Source organism: Chenopodium quinoa, unplaced genomic scaffold (genome assembly GCF_001683475.1).
Source record: "Chenopodium quinoa cultivar QQ74 unplaced genomic scaffold, ASM168347v1, whole genome shotgun sequence".
NCBI classification, from domain to species: Eukaryota; Viridiplantae; Streptophyta; class Magnoliopsida; order Caryophyllales; family Amaranthaceae; genus Chenopodium; species Chenopodium quinoa.
The window spans coordinates 368,004-384,627 of NW_018743791.1; the positions used below are offsets into that span (position 1 = coordinate 368,004).

The 16,624-nt window shown below is 34.9% G+C and overlaps 3 protein-coding genes and 1 long non-coding RNA gene across 4 annotated transcripts; 1 reads left to right on the top strand and 3 right to left on the bottom strand.

Moving 5' to 3' along the window:
- Positions 1-218: 218 nt before the first annotated feature.
- LOC110684988 lies at positions 219-4,309 on the bottom strand. The gene is made up of 3 exons (XM_021861443.1): positions 2,203-4,309; positions 1,853-1,924; positions 219-627 (listed from the first exon to the last, which is right to left on the bottom strand). The coding sequence occupies exon 1, from the start codon at positions 4,114-4,116 to the stop codon at positions 3,415-3,417; it is 702 nt and encodes a 233-aa protein (XP_021717135.1). The 5' UTR covers positions 4,117-4,309; the 3' UTR covers positions 219-627; positions 1,853-1,924; positions 2,203-3,414.
- A 3,512-nt stretch (positions 4,310-7,821) lies between these two features.
- LOC110684990 (cysteine-rich and transmembrane domain-containing protein WIH2-like) lies at positions 7,822-11,070 on the bottom strand. Its single transcript, XM_021861445.1, has 3 exons — positions 10,827-11,070; positions 10,530-10,722; positions 7,822-8,190 (listed from the first exon to the last, which is right to left on the bottom strand). Exons 1-3 carry the CDS (start codon positions 10,876-10,878, stop codon positions 8,145-8,147), a joined length of 291 nt encoding a protein of 96 aa, XP_021717137.1. The 5' UTR covers positions 10,879-11,070; the 3' UTR covers positions 7,822-8,144.
- A 1,171-nt stretch (positions 11,071-12,241) lies between these two features.
- LOC110684989 (pentatricopeptide repeat-containing protein At1g74900, mitochondrial-like) lies at positions 12,242-15,279 on the top strand. The gene has a single exon (XM_021861444.1). It carries the CDS (start codon positions 12,516-12,518, stop codon positions 14,007-14,009), a length of 1,494 nt encoding a protein of 497 aa, XP_021717136.1. The 5' UTR covers positions 12,242-12,515; the 3' UTR covers positions 14,010-15,279.
- A 180-nt stretch (positions 15,280-15,459) lies between these two features.
- On the bottom strand, positions 15,460-16,354 carry LOC110684992. Its single transcript, XR_002503900.1, has 3 exons — positions 16,215-16,354; positions 15,913-16,054; positions 15,460-15,736 (listed from the first exon to the last, which is right to left on the bottom strand). It is a non-coding gene; the product is annotated as an uncharacterized LOC110684992 (long non-coding RNA).
- Positions 16,355-16,624: the final 270 nt, after the last annotated feature.

Sequence of the window (16,624 nt, forward strand, 5' to 3'; positions counted from 1 at the left end):
TTGACCGTTTTAAGAGTAATTGGATAGTTTCATCCACCTAATTGGACTCCTGAGGAGTATTAGGGATCATGGTAAACATCTCGGCCAGAAGGAATGAAATATAAACTGAAACCTTAAAATGAGAATGCAACACTTTCTTAAAATCTTGGCCATTACACATGAAATCAGAAACCTCTATATCTGATTCAACTTGCACCACAGGCATAAGATGGAACCAATTCAACTCATAATTAACATGCCATTCATACATGCCATTCATACATGCCATAACTTTCCACTCATATGCAGATTAAATTCCATTTACATTAATTGCTCTTTGTGGTCTATACATCAAAAATAAATAAAACAACTTTCCTCTTGGAAACCTCCTGTGCAGAGTAGAATAAATAAATTAAAAAAATACTGCTCGGCTGATAATAAATCAAAATGTCATTCAGCATATGCTATCAGAGCACTAATGAAAGTCTAGAAAGCAAAGAGGAGATAAGAGATCAATAAACTTTTCAAATAGGTCACTAGAAAGGAAGACTGCCAGGGCGCCACCTTAAGCATGTGATAGGGGAACGATATTCAGCACAGATGCGAATTCAGCAGAAGTCTTTTCTTTATCCCAGAATTTTGTTTATCCTGCCAAACAAGCAAGCAAGAACTAAAAGCATAAATTTCAAAATTTGAAGACTTGTGAAAATTCTAACTTTTCTGAATGATAAGGGTCACTTATTATAGAGGGAAATAACACAATTACAGAAGTTAAGTAATAGGAATAGCTCAACAATATTACAATAATACTTGTACCTCTAATGACATTAAAAATAAAGCCCAATTTATTAGCTATGAAGTATATAATATGAGCAGTGTAGAAAATAATGATGATTAATCAGATAGATTACCTGACTTACCATGAAGGAAAAAATCTCATGCTAAGATGCATTTAGCAATTAGAACACAGGTAGTTTTTGGATATACACCATTCTAGTAATGTCAGTCTTGAATAATTAAACAACAAATCAAAGATATCAGCGCAAATTCCACAAAACCTATAGTTCTTAAGTTCTTCCGTAACTATATAATATGGATTAACTTAAGAGAATCCTACATGTTTACGCAATGTCTCACAGCATGATGATGGATGCACGGTCTCACAGCCGCATGATCATGGATTATCAAACACATTCAGAGATGACAACTTGTTTAAGCACTTCCAAAAGCCAGCAAGAGTAAAAAAAAAGCATGATTTGACACGACGTTTTGCACCTAAGAGATGAAGGTGGCAATTTTCTAAAGGCCAGCAAGAGTTCAAAAGCAGGATCATCTCTCACGTCAAAAAAAATCGAAGAAATCCAATCAACAGGAGCTCAATTTACAAATTATCAAGAATGCAAGTCCTTTCTAATTTTATTTTTTTTTTAAAATCTTTTTTCTTTTAAACAATGTTAGCCCTTCATGTGAAATAATCTTAATGGGTATATAATCATGATTAACAAGAAGCTTCAGGATTTATTTTCAAAAATATTAACTCCAAACTATACAAGCAATAGTTCATGCAACTTAACATTTCAGACCTAAGAGAATGTCTATTTAATGCAGAAATGGCGACATGCTGATCACATCCTACATATTTCCGAAATTCATTGTTCAAGTTTTCTTTGTCAAGAAAGCATACATATCTTGGCTTAATTGCATAATGTTATACTGATATTTATAAATGTCCAGCAACCCCACACACAAGAGGTCAGGGTGAAATCGATATTTAAAGTAGATTTAAACCACTGAGTTTTGCAAACAACAAATTAAAAAATCAGCAAATAAATTAACGAGGGACAAAATTACAAATTACTCCGTAGGAACTTACTCGAAAAAGAGATGAAATCATAAGCTGGAGATATAGCTCCGCCATTCCTTTCTGATATATTTTCAAAAAATCCTGGAAAAACAATCAAAGAGAATTGCTGATAACCATATCCTTCAAGACAAAACAATTCAAGAGAATAATTGACTAAATTCTTAATAACCGAGAAGTTCAAGGTTATACATAAACATATAGGCAATTATTAGAATATTAACTTACTACGCTAATTAAGTATATCAACTGATTAATTTGACAGGAAACCACAAGCCATGTTATTCTGAAATACAGATATATGACTAGTACTGAAAATAGAAACGCTATATATATATAAATGCTTTTACACTTTAACTTACCATATTTGAATATATCAAATGCCAGCCCTCTTCCTCAAAACTAGAAATTTTTTGTGCAGCTACTAAATATTGCCCGTGTTTTTCTCTTTCAAGCCCAATGTGGAACAAAAGCAAACTAGGATCAAGTATGAACCCAGATTGACTGCAGCATTGGTTTTGAAAGACTCCATAAGCAAAGAAAAATGAACAAGAGACACGCTCCACGCCTCCACCATGTCTAGCACGGTCAGGTATAGAGAAATCTGCTTCTGACCCTGCAAATTAGCACCACTTCCAAAATCCAATCTGATTATTCGCTAATATTCCTTTCCTATTCTCCACATTTGCGGAACCCTTATATTTGCATGATAAAAGGGCCTTTATCTTCTCAACCTCTACAATATATGCCTAGAAGGCTATAAAATTGCTGCCATATACTTCAGCAACCACTCTCCATGAAAGGAAAATGACATGCTTGATTGATCACCCCAACAATTATTAAAATAAAACCATCAAAATGTCTACATTGTCATGAATTAACTAAAACAATCAATAGCAGGACAAGCTAGATATAAATCTAGAAATAGAAATCTCCTCTAACCAGTATTACACACACTTTTCCTGCTTATGCCAGATATCAGATAACCGAACAATGGCATGATGCTTAAATGGCACATTCAACAATAGAAACATGCAAATTGGAACCTATATATCATATCCTTATAATGTTGCATAACCCTCCAAGGCTCCAACAAGCCTTGACACAAACTCGTACAACACGATACCATAAATGCAGAAAACAGAGATTAGAATGCTGAAACTGCACTGAAAATAATGATTGAATTTGCAACAAACACCCAATTAAGCTGAAAATTCTTGTTTTCTTTCGTAATCATCTTACAGTTGATCAAGAGAACTCAAGGGTAACCCAAATTAAGTGAAGCCCATTTACAATTTAGCAACTAACAACTAAAAAAAGTCAGCAAAATTTGCAGATTGACATCACCATTCACCACTACTTTTCTCCACATATATAGCAAGTATTTATAATAACTACAACTAATTACTTAATTACTACCCTCATAAACAAATTTAATACACTATATAATAAATCATAGATACTCAATTATTTAATCCCAAAAATTAAAAAAAAAAAAGGAAAAAAAAAGTGTCATTTATCAGACCTTGATCCTCCTCCATCATCATCATCTTCCTCAGAAATGGAATCGAGAATCAAACACGCAATCCATCAAATCCGCATTGTTTATAAGTCAAAGACTGTTTCTTAGGACTAATAACAATCTCACAATCAACAGAAACCTGAACACCAGGCGAATCAAAGCTAATTATCCTTATTTTGGCGCTAACATCTCCCAAAACCCTAAGCTCAACCTTATCATACATCGACGCATCCTTGACCAAATCCGACGCATCAGCTTGCATCAAATTCACCCGATCAACGGACACGATTGTCTCCACTGTCCTCACACTGTGCGCCGGCTGATAAAACCCCGGCACCGTCCCCCTCCCCAACGGAATCCCCCTATACATCACATTAAACCTCGATTCACCGTACTTTATCCCTACTTTGTTCGGATTCACCGCCGTGAATATGAATCGTACCGACAATGACAGCGATACGCCGCCGGGAGCCGTGCCGGATGTCGGCGAGATTCCGACATATTGTACGGCAACTTGCTGGAGGTCGTACTGAGGTTTCTTCGGTTTAACGGCGAGTACAATGACGAGGATTACGGCGAGTGTGATGAGTGCCAGGAGAGAGAAAAGTAGAAAGAGACAACAACAGCAACCTTTAATCAGTGAAGGTGATGATGACGATGAAGGTGAGAAATACGACGGCGTATTAGAGTAGTAGTACTGGTGAGACGACGGTTGTTCTCGCCGCCGGTTTCCGGCGATTGTCGTCGACGTCATTTTAGAGTGGTGGTTGATTTTCTCTCTCCTCTAACTAACTTGAGTTTTCTCTCTCTAAAAAAATGGGGTTTTTCCGGTAGTGTGACAGTGGAGTGATAAAAAGAAAAAGACAGACCCACTTGTTTCAATTTTTACTTTTCTGGATTCTTTCTTATTCTTTTCTCTTGGGTTTTGTGCATTGTGACTCACTGTTGTCTGCTTTTTTTATTGTTTTCCTTTTTTTTTTTTTTTTTTTTTTTTTTTTTTTTTTTTTTTCTTTCCTTGGGTTGGATTTTATGAAGGTGGTATGAAATTAATCAAATTATGAAGTGATTGTTTTCTTCTTGTTCTTTATATCATCTTTATTCTTTTGAGTCTTGACTTTTTTTAGCTAATTGTTGTCGTCATATCTTTATCTTGTTTGTTGCTATTCATGGATAAATCAACAATCTCATTTGGTGTTCACATTTCCTCACATTTCTACTTACTGCTACTTACTATTACTACTCTTGCTTATAAATAAAAATAGCTTACAATATTATACTCGTACAAAGACTTCCCGAGGGGGTTTTGGGGGGAAACGTTTTGTTAGAACTTAGAAGTTGTATGAAAACGTTAGAACAATGTTAAGCAAAGTGATGTTACTTAAATTTGTCTTACCTCATCGTCCATGATTTTTAACTTTGAGTTTTCGAGACCTTAGAAATGTGTTAGTATTTGCACATACTTGTAAAGTCGTTTAAGCAAAATCTCACACTTGTGTGTATGGTGTACATGTATTTGTATGTGGTTTAAATGTTTTGGTGATATATCTTAATAAATTCAAAACATTGAACACGCATGTTTTATCATTGTGTTTTTAATTTGTTATTTAATAAATGGAGTGTATGAATAACAATTTTTTTTATGGAATTATTTATTAATAAACTAAGTGAGCACATACTATATATAAAGACTGATCAGGATTTTATTGATAAGAATGAAAACTAAGTGATTATCTGAGTGTATCTCAAATTTATATGGGGTTGATCATGATACAACATGTAAGGAAAATTATTAGTTTCTCACAATCTTGACATCTCATTGTTTACGCAATAAAGTCGCTTATTTTACTTTAAATCAATATCGATTAAACAATGAACATTATTATTTTATACCATATCCTAAAACTAATTGTCATGAAGATCACAAGTGTGGTAGATGCACCACGAAATAGAGTTTATAACACTCTTCTAAAAACTTTGGAAGACAAAAATATAAACTTTCGGCTTTTGCAAGATAATGAAGAGTAGCATGAAATAAGGATCTTAACTATTAAGGCATCACCTTAATTCCTCCTCCTTCCCTCACATGTGTGACTGTGAGTGTCATCACCCTCAATATCTCAATTATGTACCTACACAATTTAAAGCAACCTCTTCCTACCTTTTTTTTTTTCCCCATTTATTTTCCCTTTTTTTTTTTTTTTTTATTGATGGCCTACTTTAATTATTTTTACAACTATTTAACCAAATAAAATGATAAGCCCATGGGCTATTCATGAGTTAGGCCCAGAGTGCAATTAGAGCTATTAGTTTGGCTAGTTTAGGCGCCATACATTTGAATTGGACATGAATAAGACTTTCGTTCTTCCTCAGCACTCGAGGCACAAACCCACAAGAATACATGTATTTAGTATGCTCGAATCATATCAAAGGTAGCTACTTACGTTAGGAGTATCTCTCGTGAGGAGGGCATCTTAACATTTTTATCTAGCTACATCCACCGACCACCGGTGCACAAGACATGCTTCCAATGTGATATGATCGAGACTTTGTAGCCAGTGAATGATGGAAGAATGAAAAATAATAAAATTAGGATTCTATCAGAGTCATTTGAGTTTAATAATTATCAATCCTCCACTTCTTCCTCTTAATTCCTTAAACCACCATAAACATCTTTCATTTAAATCTTGATATTCTATATGTTACTTTATTCATCTTACACGGTAATGGTACAAAGTTAGCACTAAAGCATTTAAAAATTACATGCAAAAACGACCCTCTACTACATTGTTGCAATCAAATTAACTAGATAGTCAAACAAGCCAAGTGAATATATCTTAACCACGTGATTATCAAACACGTCGTCAACAAACAATGCAAGTTCATTCAAAGGAATTAATCACAAACATAAGCATTTTAGGAGTTGATAAAAATGGTGCATGATGAAAAGGTATAAAACACTAGATACATAGAAAAATAATTAAAAAAATATAATCATCTCATTCGTCTCCTAAGAAGCATTACACAAGAAGTAGCAGAGAAAATGAGATGAATAACAAAGGAAGTAGTTTGGTCGACCATTATAGAAAACCTCATTTCTTGGAGCCTCCAAAGTGTCGTAACAAACTCATACATCCCATCTATCACCCAAGACATACTATTATTCACTCCAACAATTTCTAAATAAAAGGGTGAAGGTTTATGATTTATCAAGTAGGAAGCTAAGTGTTGGAAATACAAATATTGAAATAACATAGACTAAATTAAACATTATGCGACGACCAATATATGCAAATGCAATAAGCCAAAGTTTGTCGTTTTGAGGAGAGAGATTATTAAAGACAGAAGTTTGCAATTTCTTTGATGTTTCTAGGATGGTTCCTTTACCTCATTGTGGGACTCACACTTTTAACCTTTGGCTGAAATTTTCAGGGGTTTTATTTACAACAAGTTATATGGTTCTCTGTGTTATTAATTGTTACAGGTTATTAATGTTAAATTCAGGTTCTAAATGCCACATTGTTAAAAAGGTGTCAATTCATTTTTGGCACTTGAATGGTAGACTGCTTATAAAGTATATACTCTTAGTATAATCCATCCTCAATTCATATTGTTTCTAATTATTTTTTAATTGAATTAAGTCAATAAGTTACAAATTGGTAAATCGGCATCATCTCCGTTGTAACCTATCGATTTTGAAGTGAATCATCATCTTAATTATAATTCTAAAGCATCATTAAAACCTGTGGAGCAAATATTGCTCAGATAATTATGCAAATTACGTTGGTAGGTTGACGAGGTTGGTAGGATCCACTGTGATCTCTCAAACAATCAAACCAACGACCTAGTTATACAATTACTCCCAATAATAAGATAGTACGGTGTAATATATATAAAGGAGTGTTTCGTAAATAGCTTTTGGTTGAGATATATATATATCTCGTAAAAAAAGTTTGATAAACAACTTTTTAGTTAGAAGAATTATCAACTTTTTTTCCCTAAAAAGTCACTAAGCGAATAGGTATTTGACAAACTCGTACGATTTAGAATTGGTAATTCAATGACAACAAGTCATTGCTCAAGTTTAATTTAACCGTTTGATATTGGTATGTAGTCTATATACTTATTTCATAGTAGACTGTTATTTGTGGTTGATGATGTTGCTGTAAATACTAATGATTAGACAGTGTGACCATCCAAACACAGTATGAAGACGTTAAGAATATGAAACCATGTCTTGCTAGTGTTTGTTGCCATTCAAGTTCTAAAACCTGTACTTTAATCCTGTACTTTGGAAAGCTAGAACATGATTCCACACGGCTCACAGCCAACTCTTCTCTAGTATGATACGAATTATATACAGAGTAAACGGTATTCTACTTGTGCCATAGGCTACTGTAAGGTTTCAGAAAGACAGGCATTTATATCACATCTGTACCACAAAATACCATCACCAAAGTCGTATAGGAAAAGCACAAGATTGGATGCACGGCAAAACAAATGAGCTCTGCTCTATAGTTTCAAAAGCTAAAAAGCTAAATTTCAGAAGACAAACAACAGAGAGAGCAAACTTAATCCAATTCAAAATATTCAAATTATTTACGAAAAAACAATTTAAGATCTGGGAGGGGGGGTTGGGGGAGGGGTTTGAGTCGATTAGCTACACATGATACGAAACAAACATCTTTTTTTTGTTTTTCCAATTTCACATGATTGTGTATCAAATAATCACGATAATCCTCAGCCCATCCGAGTTGAATCTCTGGGGTATGATGTATCAATCAATCAAAAGCAGGCGTCCAACAGGCAGCAACAGCACAGAGCTGCCAAACTGCAAGCAAACAAGAATTTAGAGTAAGAACAGGTACAAATTCAGACAGTGAAAAGGGAAGGCAACTAGCAAAAATGTCATTTTCATTGCTTGCATCAGTTGCATATCTCCACAGCCGTAACAGAAAGGGATTATTATACTTATATTATACACATTCAACGGTCTTTCATCAATGATGCATGAAAGATGACATAATTGTACAAAGCAAAATTGCAAGTGCTGCAAAAGAAATAATTGATCAGATAAATACAATATCTTGCCTAGACAACTTGACTCCTTGGATAAGAATAATACTCACATCTTCTCGAAATGCTAAAGCAATCAAAGCATTCGCCTAAATCATCACATGGTACAACAACATATGAATAAGATTGACCAGTCCACCACCAGACCCAAAGAGGTTCGACGAGGTCAAACCATTTTATTAAAAAAATGATTATTAAGATCAAATTTGTGGATAACATTATTAACTACAGAACGACTGTCCGAAATAAAACTGATCCGTACATTGTTAATCTTATTAATCAATCGGTTGATCCTAAACTCGTGACAAACACCCTAAAGACTAGACTAAAAAGAGGAATTTTATAACATTGGGATGACAGCTGGCAAGAGCAAGTAAGTGTGGGGTACATGAAGATATCACGTGCTAATTACGAACAGAAGCAATTCGGAAGAAGCAGACAATGCTCCAAATGAACACTGACCAAAAAAATTCCAAGACACAAGACTTTGAAGTTTGAACCTAGCCAGAAGAATATGGGTGAAGTTGAAATTTAGAGACAAAGGACAGTACGAGTAAAACACAACTTCATTCCAAACACAACCATATTAAAACGGTCGATTTTGAATCATTCCCAAATAATATGAGTAATGAAATCAGATACTCAAGGATTTAATTTTATGTAAATACCATGTACAAAAAGACATAATTCGTTTATATCATATGAAGTGTGAAGAGAGTACTTGTAGTCACTAAAAGAGAAATATTAAGGCTATTAATACAGTTGGTCTAAATATCACTAATATCAATCATCCATTGATTTGAATAGGGAGAATAAAAAGGTGTTAAAGACAAAAAATAATAAGACCCCATTAAGATACAGAAGATATTATTAACACTGTTTGCTGGACATGAATCAGGACAAGAAACATATACTAAACCCAAATGCTTGGTTAAAAGAGCTATACACCAATGATTAACTAAATCCATTCTCTTTCCAGCTATAACTACTTCGTATAACAGACAAGAAATCTTAAACATCTGTTGCTGGAAATGCATCAGAACAACAATGTATATTAGCCCAACTGCCCATTTTTGATTAATAACAAGAATTACAACCACCAGATACCAATTATTAGCAAATCCCATTCTAACTCCAGCTAATCAAAACAGACTTCCACCAAAGCTAAACAGCAAAAGAATAAACCTTTGTACTATTTAATGATTACTTGTGTTAAACTTTAGAGCACAATTATAAGAAGGCCAGTTGTAAAAAGACACAGCGTTTTTTAAAGCATAAATAAGCACTGAATCCACATGACACGAAAAAAGACCCAGCATATTTTAAAAGCCTGTATAAGCACTGGATCCGTTTAACGATAACGAATAAATCCTAGATGAACGGGGAATGAGGTGAAGTAAAACATAATCATAATACAAATCCATCAAAACACGAAAACATTTACATGAAACAGAGATCTCAAAAGTGGTTATATCTTATATGACATGCTAGCAGTAATCCATTACATAAGAATGCATTACACACGAATAACAAATTTCATCATCAGTGACACTCCGTTGAATCAATCTATACATGCTATTATTATCATTCCACAGGAGCATTGGCCGATTCAATTTATAGCAAAACTTGTAATTAATAAAATAAAAACCTTAGAATTTAGAAAATTGACACTGATATGTAGATTCACAATTTCAAAGCTGGTTAAGATAATACGAGTAGTAGTAAGGGTGAACGAAGGTGGTCCAAAAAAATGTGTATCGAAGAAAGCTGACAGTTCTGGCATTATAATACTAGTAGTATCTTGGACGTCAAAATATCTGAATATTTATGTCAACAAATAAACTCCCGAAAATACCCTCACGTTAATTCCAATTACAGCAAATATTGAATAATATACGAGTAATTAAAAAAAAAACTCAACAAACCAACCAAAATAAACGGAGACTTGCAAAAACCTCCAAGTCCAGTCCAACTCATTGAACCGCTCTCCATCAAATTTTTTAATTTTTTTTTTTTAAAAAAATTTACAGGGATAAGAAAAACAGATCGATTGGATTCAGATCTAAAGATATTTAAAAAAAAAAAGGAAATTACCATCCTTCCATGAAACCAACACTCTGTTGTTGTTGTTGAGGAGGCGGCTGAGCGTACTGAGGGGCGTATTGTTGGGGAGGATATCCTTGTTGCGGGTATCCTCCGGGTGGAGGGTACCCTTGTTGTTGGTATCCTTGCGCTGGGTATCCTGGTGGTGGGTACGCGTCTTTCGGGTATCCTTCTGGTGGGTAACCTGTTTCAATTTTCCAGATAATTCAAGATCAATCTCAATTATAATTTATTTTTCTTTTTTAAAAAAGAAAGAAAACAAAATCGGAGAAAAAGAAATAGAGAAACCTTGAGGAGGAGGAACGCCAACGGGGGGTTGTTGTTGATTGTAGTAACTCATGGTTTGGATGAGTGTAATGTGTTAATGATTGTCTGAGAGATGAGAAAGAAAACGAGAAATATTATGGGAATTTGATTAAAGGGCTTTCTTCGAGAGGATGAAATAAGAGAAGGGGGTTTATTTATATGAGGACTGAGGGGAGAGAGAGAGAGAGAGAGGGGTTATTGAAATACAATTGGGTCATGTGATGCAATTACTTAACTGGTCTCACATGATATCCACTTACATACACTCCTTGTGTTGTTGGGTTTTGCAGCCTACGTTGTCAACGCGTTTATACCTTCTAGAGTTCTATTCTATACTTTGCTTCTATACCTTTTACCTTGGCTTTTCCTATCTTACTTGCATTTTCCTTTTCAGGCCTTTTTCTCAATTGCTATTTTGCTACCACTAAAATTCTTACTAATTATATTTGCCTAATTTAGTTTTTGCTTTCTTTATTATTAATTATTAATAAATATTTCAATATGCTTAGCCATTAAGATTTGTCGATTATATCTATGTATCATTAATAACTCAATAATTCTATATTTTTGTATCAACCTATTCTCTTTTACTTTATACTTGTCACTTGTGTGAGTTAGTGACGTTAGAAGTAAAACCACAATTATTCAGAACAAATTTGTTTGGACTCTTTCCTCCAAATTTAAATGGATCTTAATTCAAATATACACGTAGGAGTGCTAATCGAGTTGAGCAACTCGCAAGCAACTTGAACTTGATTCAGTCAAAACTCAGCCCGATTTGGCTCGACTTGAGATGTTAACGAGCACAAATTGAGCAAGCTCTAACTTGACTCGACAAGCCCTTGAGCAACTTGATAATAAATTATATTAAAATATATGATTTACAAACAAAGTTACCATGTATAAAATTTTTTGACACTTAAGAGTTAATTATATTATGAAAAAAATAGTAAATTTTAAATAATAAATAAATAAAAAAAAGAAAAACTATATAAAGTGAAAAGATAAAATAAATCTAATATATATATATAAAGGGGAGTTTTTTTCCCGAGTTTTTAGAGAGCCACGTAGGATTTAATTTTTTCAGCGTGACACGTAGGATAATAAATTTTAGTGGTAGCCAATTAAATATGAGATTATTAATTTTTTTTAGAATTAAATAATTTGACTGACACGTAAGCAAAATTGGTGAATGAGATAATCCAGTTTTAATTAATTAAATATAAAATATTATCTTTTAATATCAGGAATTTTATCTAAACATTTAACAATTTTTATCACATAAATATATATGTAAAACTATTATTTTAAAAAATTCAAACAAACCGTGCATCGCACGGGCTTCATCTAGTAAAGATATATTATATAACTTTAAAAATATCAAAACTTTAATGAGCCGATTATGAGCTACTCAATTCAAAACTTTAACGATCACTAATCGAGTAAATTTTATCAACTCAAACTTTAACGAGCACAAGTTGAGAAAAGTTTTCGAGTCAAGTCGAACATCTCTAAGCTCGCGATCAACTCGTTCGAGCAACCCTACGACCCTACATAGTACATATGGCCGTCACAAATACCCGTTATTTTTCCAACCCAGTCTCACCTACTCGAAAATGACATGACCGACCCGTTCCGTCTCAACCCAAGTTACCACCAACTCACACAAACATGATATCGGCTCAACTGCAAACAAAACCAATGCAACTCCATAAACTCCCACTCCTCAGACCCGTCTCCACCACCACCACCACCAACTCCGCCATAACTCCACCGTCAAATTCTCTCTCCTCCGCCGCAACCGCCATAGCCAATCTCGTCCTCACCACAGAAGACCCCAAAACTCTCTCAAAAACCCTCTTATCATCTCCAGATTTCACTTTCTCCGAACCCCTTGTCAATCAAACCCTTAAACTCCTCTGGAATCATGGCCCCAAAGCCCTCCAATTCTTCACCATTCTCGACAATCACCTCGATTACGCCCACTCTCTCTCCTCCTTCCACCACGCCATTGACATTTCTGCTCGTTTACGCGACATCACAACTCTCTGGACACTCGTATCCCGCCTTCGTTCTCGCCGATTGGGTCCCACGCCATTAACCTTCGCCATTATTATCGAAAGGTATGTTCTCTCTGGGAAACCTGATAAAGCTATTGATATTTTCTTGTCAATGCATAAACATGGCTGTTCACAAGATTTGAATTCGTTTAATACTTTGTTGGATATACTTTGTAAATCGAAAAGGGTTGAAAAAGCGCATAATTTGTTTAAGCTGTTTAAGGGTAGATTTGGGGTTGATGTTGTTAGTTATAATATAATTGCAAATGGGTGGTGTTTGATTAAAAGGATTCCTAGAGCTTTGGAGGTGTTGAAGGAGATGGTGGAGAGGGGTTTGAATCCTACATTGACTACCTATAACATAATCTTGAAAGGGTATTTTCGAACCGGGCAAACGAAAGAGGCGTGGGAGTTTTTCAAAGAGATGAAGAAGAGAGATCGTGAGATTGATGTGGTTACTTACACTACTTTAATTCATGGGTTTGGGGTTTTAGGGGAGGTTTCCAAAGCTAGGAGGTGGTTTGATGAGATGGTGGGAGAAGGGGTTCTTCCGAATGTTGCCACTTATAATGCTATGATCCAGGTATTGTGTAAGAAGGATAGTGTTGAGAATGCCATTGTTTTATTTGAGGAGATGGGGAGGAAGGGTTATGTAGCTAATCCAGTGACTTATAATTTGTTGATTAGAGGGTTGTGTCACGCGGGGCAGATGGATAGGGCGATGGAGTTTGTTGAGTTGATGAAGAATGATGGATGTCATCCAAATGTTCAGACTTGTAATTTGTTAATTAGGTACTATTGTGATGCTGGGGATATTGAGCAAGGTTTGGATGTATTTGATTTGATGGGTTCTTGGAGGTGCTTGCCAAATAAAGATACTTACAATATCTTGATAGGTTCCACTTTTGTGAGGAAGAAATCAGAGGATTTGGTTGTTGCAGGTAGGCTGTTGATTGAGATGGTGGAAAGAGGGTTTCTTCCTACAAAGTTTATCTACAATCGTGTTCTGAATGGGCTTTTGGTGACAGGAAACCAAGCTTTTGCTAGGGAGATTCTGCAATTGCAGAGTAAACGTGGATCCCTTCCTCGGCACTTTAAATTATGAAAGCATATTGGATGAATTTGTAGATTGCAGATTGCTGAAGTCCATACTGTCTCAGAGGGATCTTCAACCAAGGTTGGGGTAAAAAGTTTTGATGGGTTGAACTGGATGGTGTGGTGAGTTGGTTGTTTGGCCAAAGATATTGGTATGTGGATTGATGATGACAGAACTCCAGAACAAAAGCTTTTGTTTTTTCTGATCATAGCTTTCAGGCATCTCAATTTCGGGGGCTTTTTTGATACATTAAGAGTTGCTCAAGGAAATGATTGAACTATTCCTTAGTCCTATAATTTCTGTTCCATCATGCTAACTGGGACTTAGGTAGTTAGGTTATTTCAACTCGAGATATTATGTATGTGGGAGCGACAGATCCTGCTTCATTTAAGGTTGAATTCCATTGGTGTCATAATGGCTGTCTACTGTTTCGAACTCTTGAAGCTTTGAGGGGACAGAAAACTGAACAATATTGAATCACTCAGCACTGTGTGCTCTCGTTCCTGGGGGATTTTAATATTTACTACTTTGATTACATATACTTAATTACAAAGTATCACTGAGATGGCACAATAATAGTTTGTTTGGTGCTAATGAGACCATCCTTTTGGATACTGGTTCCCCTGCTTGAGAGCACGTACTGAAGAAAATTGGAATACCTTATCTGAGGTGTCATCTGGCAGAATAGGGATAGCACTTAGCACCTGATGATCTCAGGAAACATGACATTTATGTTAAGTGGCAATCCCCTACTGAGGAGCTCCCAGTCCAGCAGAAGAGAGAGGGGGGGAGGGGGGGGGGGGTATCCTTCATGACACTTCAGGGCAATTCATTAGAAGTCTTGCAGCAAACTTTGGTGTGTGCAATGCTTATAGAGCTGAGTTCCTATCTCTGGAATTGGGACTCAAAATGGCTGCTGAGTTGGGAATTACAATGCTAATGGTTCAAATAGACAATAAGGCCTGTATTGAAGCTATTCAGAATGCAGATCTCCATGGAGGGGAGTGTGTTCATATTTTAAATTCTTGTCGTCATTTGATTAGTTAGGAGTAATCTTTGAAGACGGGGTGTTTGCTCAAATGTTGCTTAGATGAGTTAGATCAGTATATATATAGGCATATAGCACATTAGCCCCTTTTTGATCCCTCTATGTATATGCTGGTTTCTAGAGGTACAAATTGGTTTATGGTGTTTTCTAAGTTGGCTTCAGAGTAAATTGTAGGATTCATAAGGTTCAGGAACACGATAATCTTTTATTATATTGATCTGGTTCAAGTGAGAAATTGTGTACTTGTTTCCTGCTGAAAGTTTCTTCTGCATCTTTGTTATATACAAGTACTAGGTATATTGCTTGTAAGTAAACTTCTTTTGTTGTAGGATACCTTGAAATATAATTAGGATCTATTAAGGGTTTATACTCTAGCAAAGTTATTAATTGCAAAAATTGATACTCATACTCTTGCTGCATCAACATGAATAATCGATAATAGATCAAGATATTAGGTCAAAAGCAGTAATCATGCTCACATAGGAAAAAAAAAATGACAACACATCAAAATCAAATAGAGTAATTAAATTCCAAGTGAAAGATCTAAAGAATTCACTACAAAATAAACTAGATCTTCTGTCCTTTTGTTATGGGCCGAGATTCAAAAGCAATATAAATAATCCAGCATGCTTGTTAAAAACAATCGAAGCAAGCATCCAAAATGCAACAGCAGCAGAGAGCAGCCAAACTGCGGATAATAATTAAAAAAAAAAGTGAGTAACAAAAATTCGCGAAAAAATAAACATATTCTATGATTTATGTATGAGAAAAGAATTAATATGTGATAAGAAATTGAAACATAATCTAATGCGAATTGAAGTACATAAAAGAGAGAGGAAGATGGGAGTAGAGTTGGTTACGTACCATCCTTCCAAGCAACCAACTTGCTTCTTCTGCTCTTGTGGAGGATGTGGTGGCGGGGCAGCATATTGCGGAGGAGGGTAACCGCCCATTGGAGGTGGTGGGTACCCTTGTGGCGGGTAACCTTGATTTGGAGGAGGGTAACCTTAACCAATCCGATAAATAATTAGTAAGTAATAAATAACGTAATAAAGCCAATAATATATATAATCAAGAATATAAATTATGTTAATACTCTGATCCATAACATAAATGAATGAATGAAAGAATGGAAGATGATGAATACACAAAATAAGATATGTAACCTTGAGGAGGAGGATAACTCATTTTCTTTGATTCTGCCTCACTACGCCGCTCTTATTCTTCTTGTTTTTGTGATTGTACTAACTGTTAAGATAGACAGCCAACGAGGTCTTTCTATTTAACGAGAATACGAGGTACATACTACCACGTTTTCTACGCCGTTTTTTTTAAAAAAAAAATATTTGAAGAAACGTTTTTACGCGGTTAGTCTTCCTATGATTTGGACTCTTTCGACAAACGACATGATGTTGTACTTGTACAAATCGAGTATATTCGATTAATTGTTTTAAAGTTGTCTTTTGCTTTCTTTTTCTCTACTCGGTAAAATACTTTTTCCATATCTTAAAATTGCAACAATTTGTATTTTAAGTATTAATGTACCATGCATGTTTATATGAAAATCAATGTTATA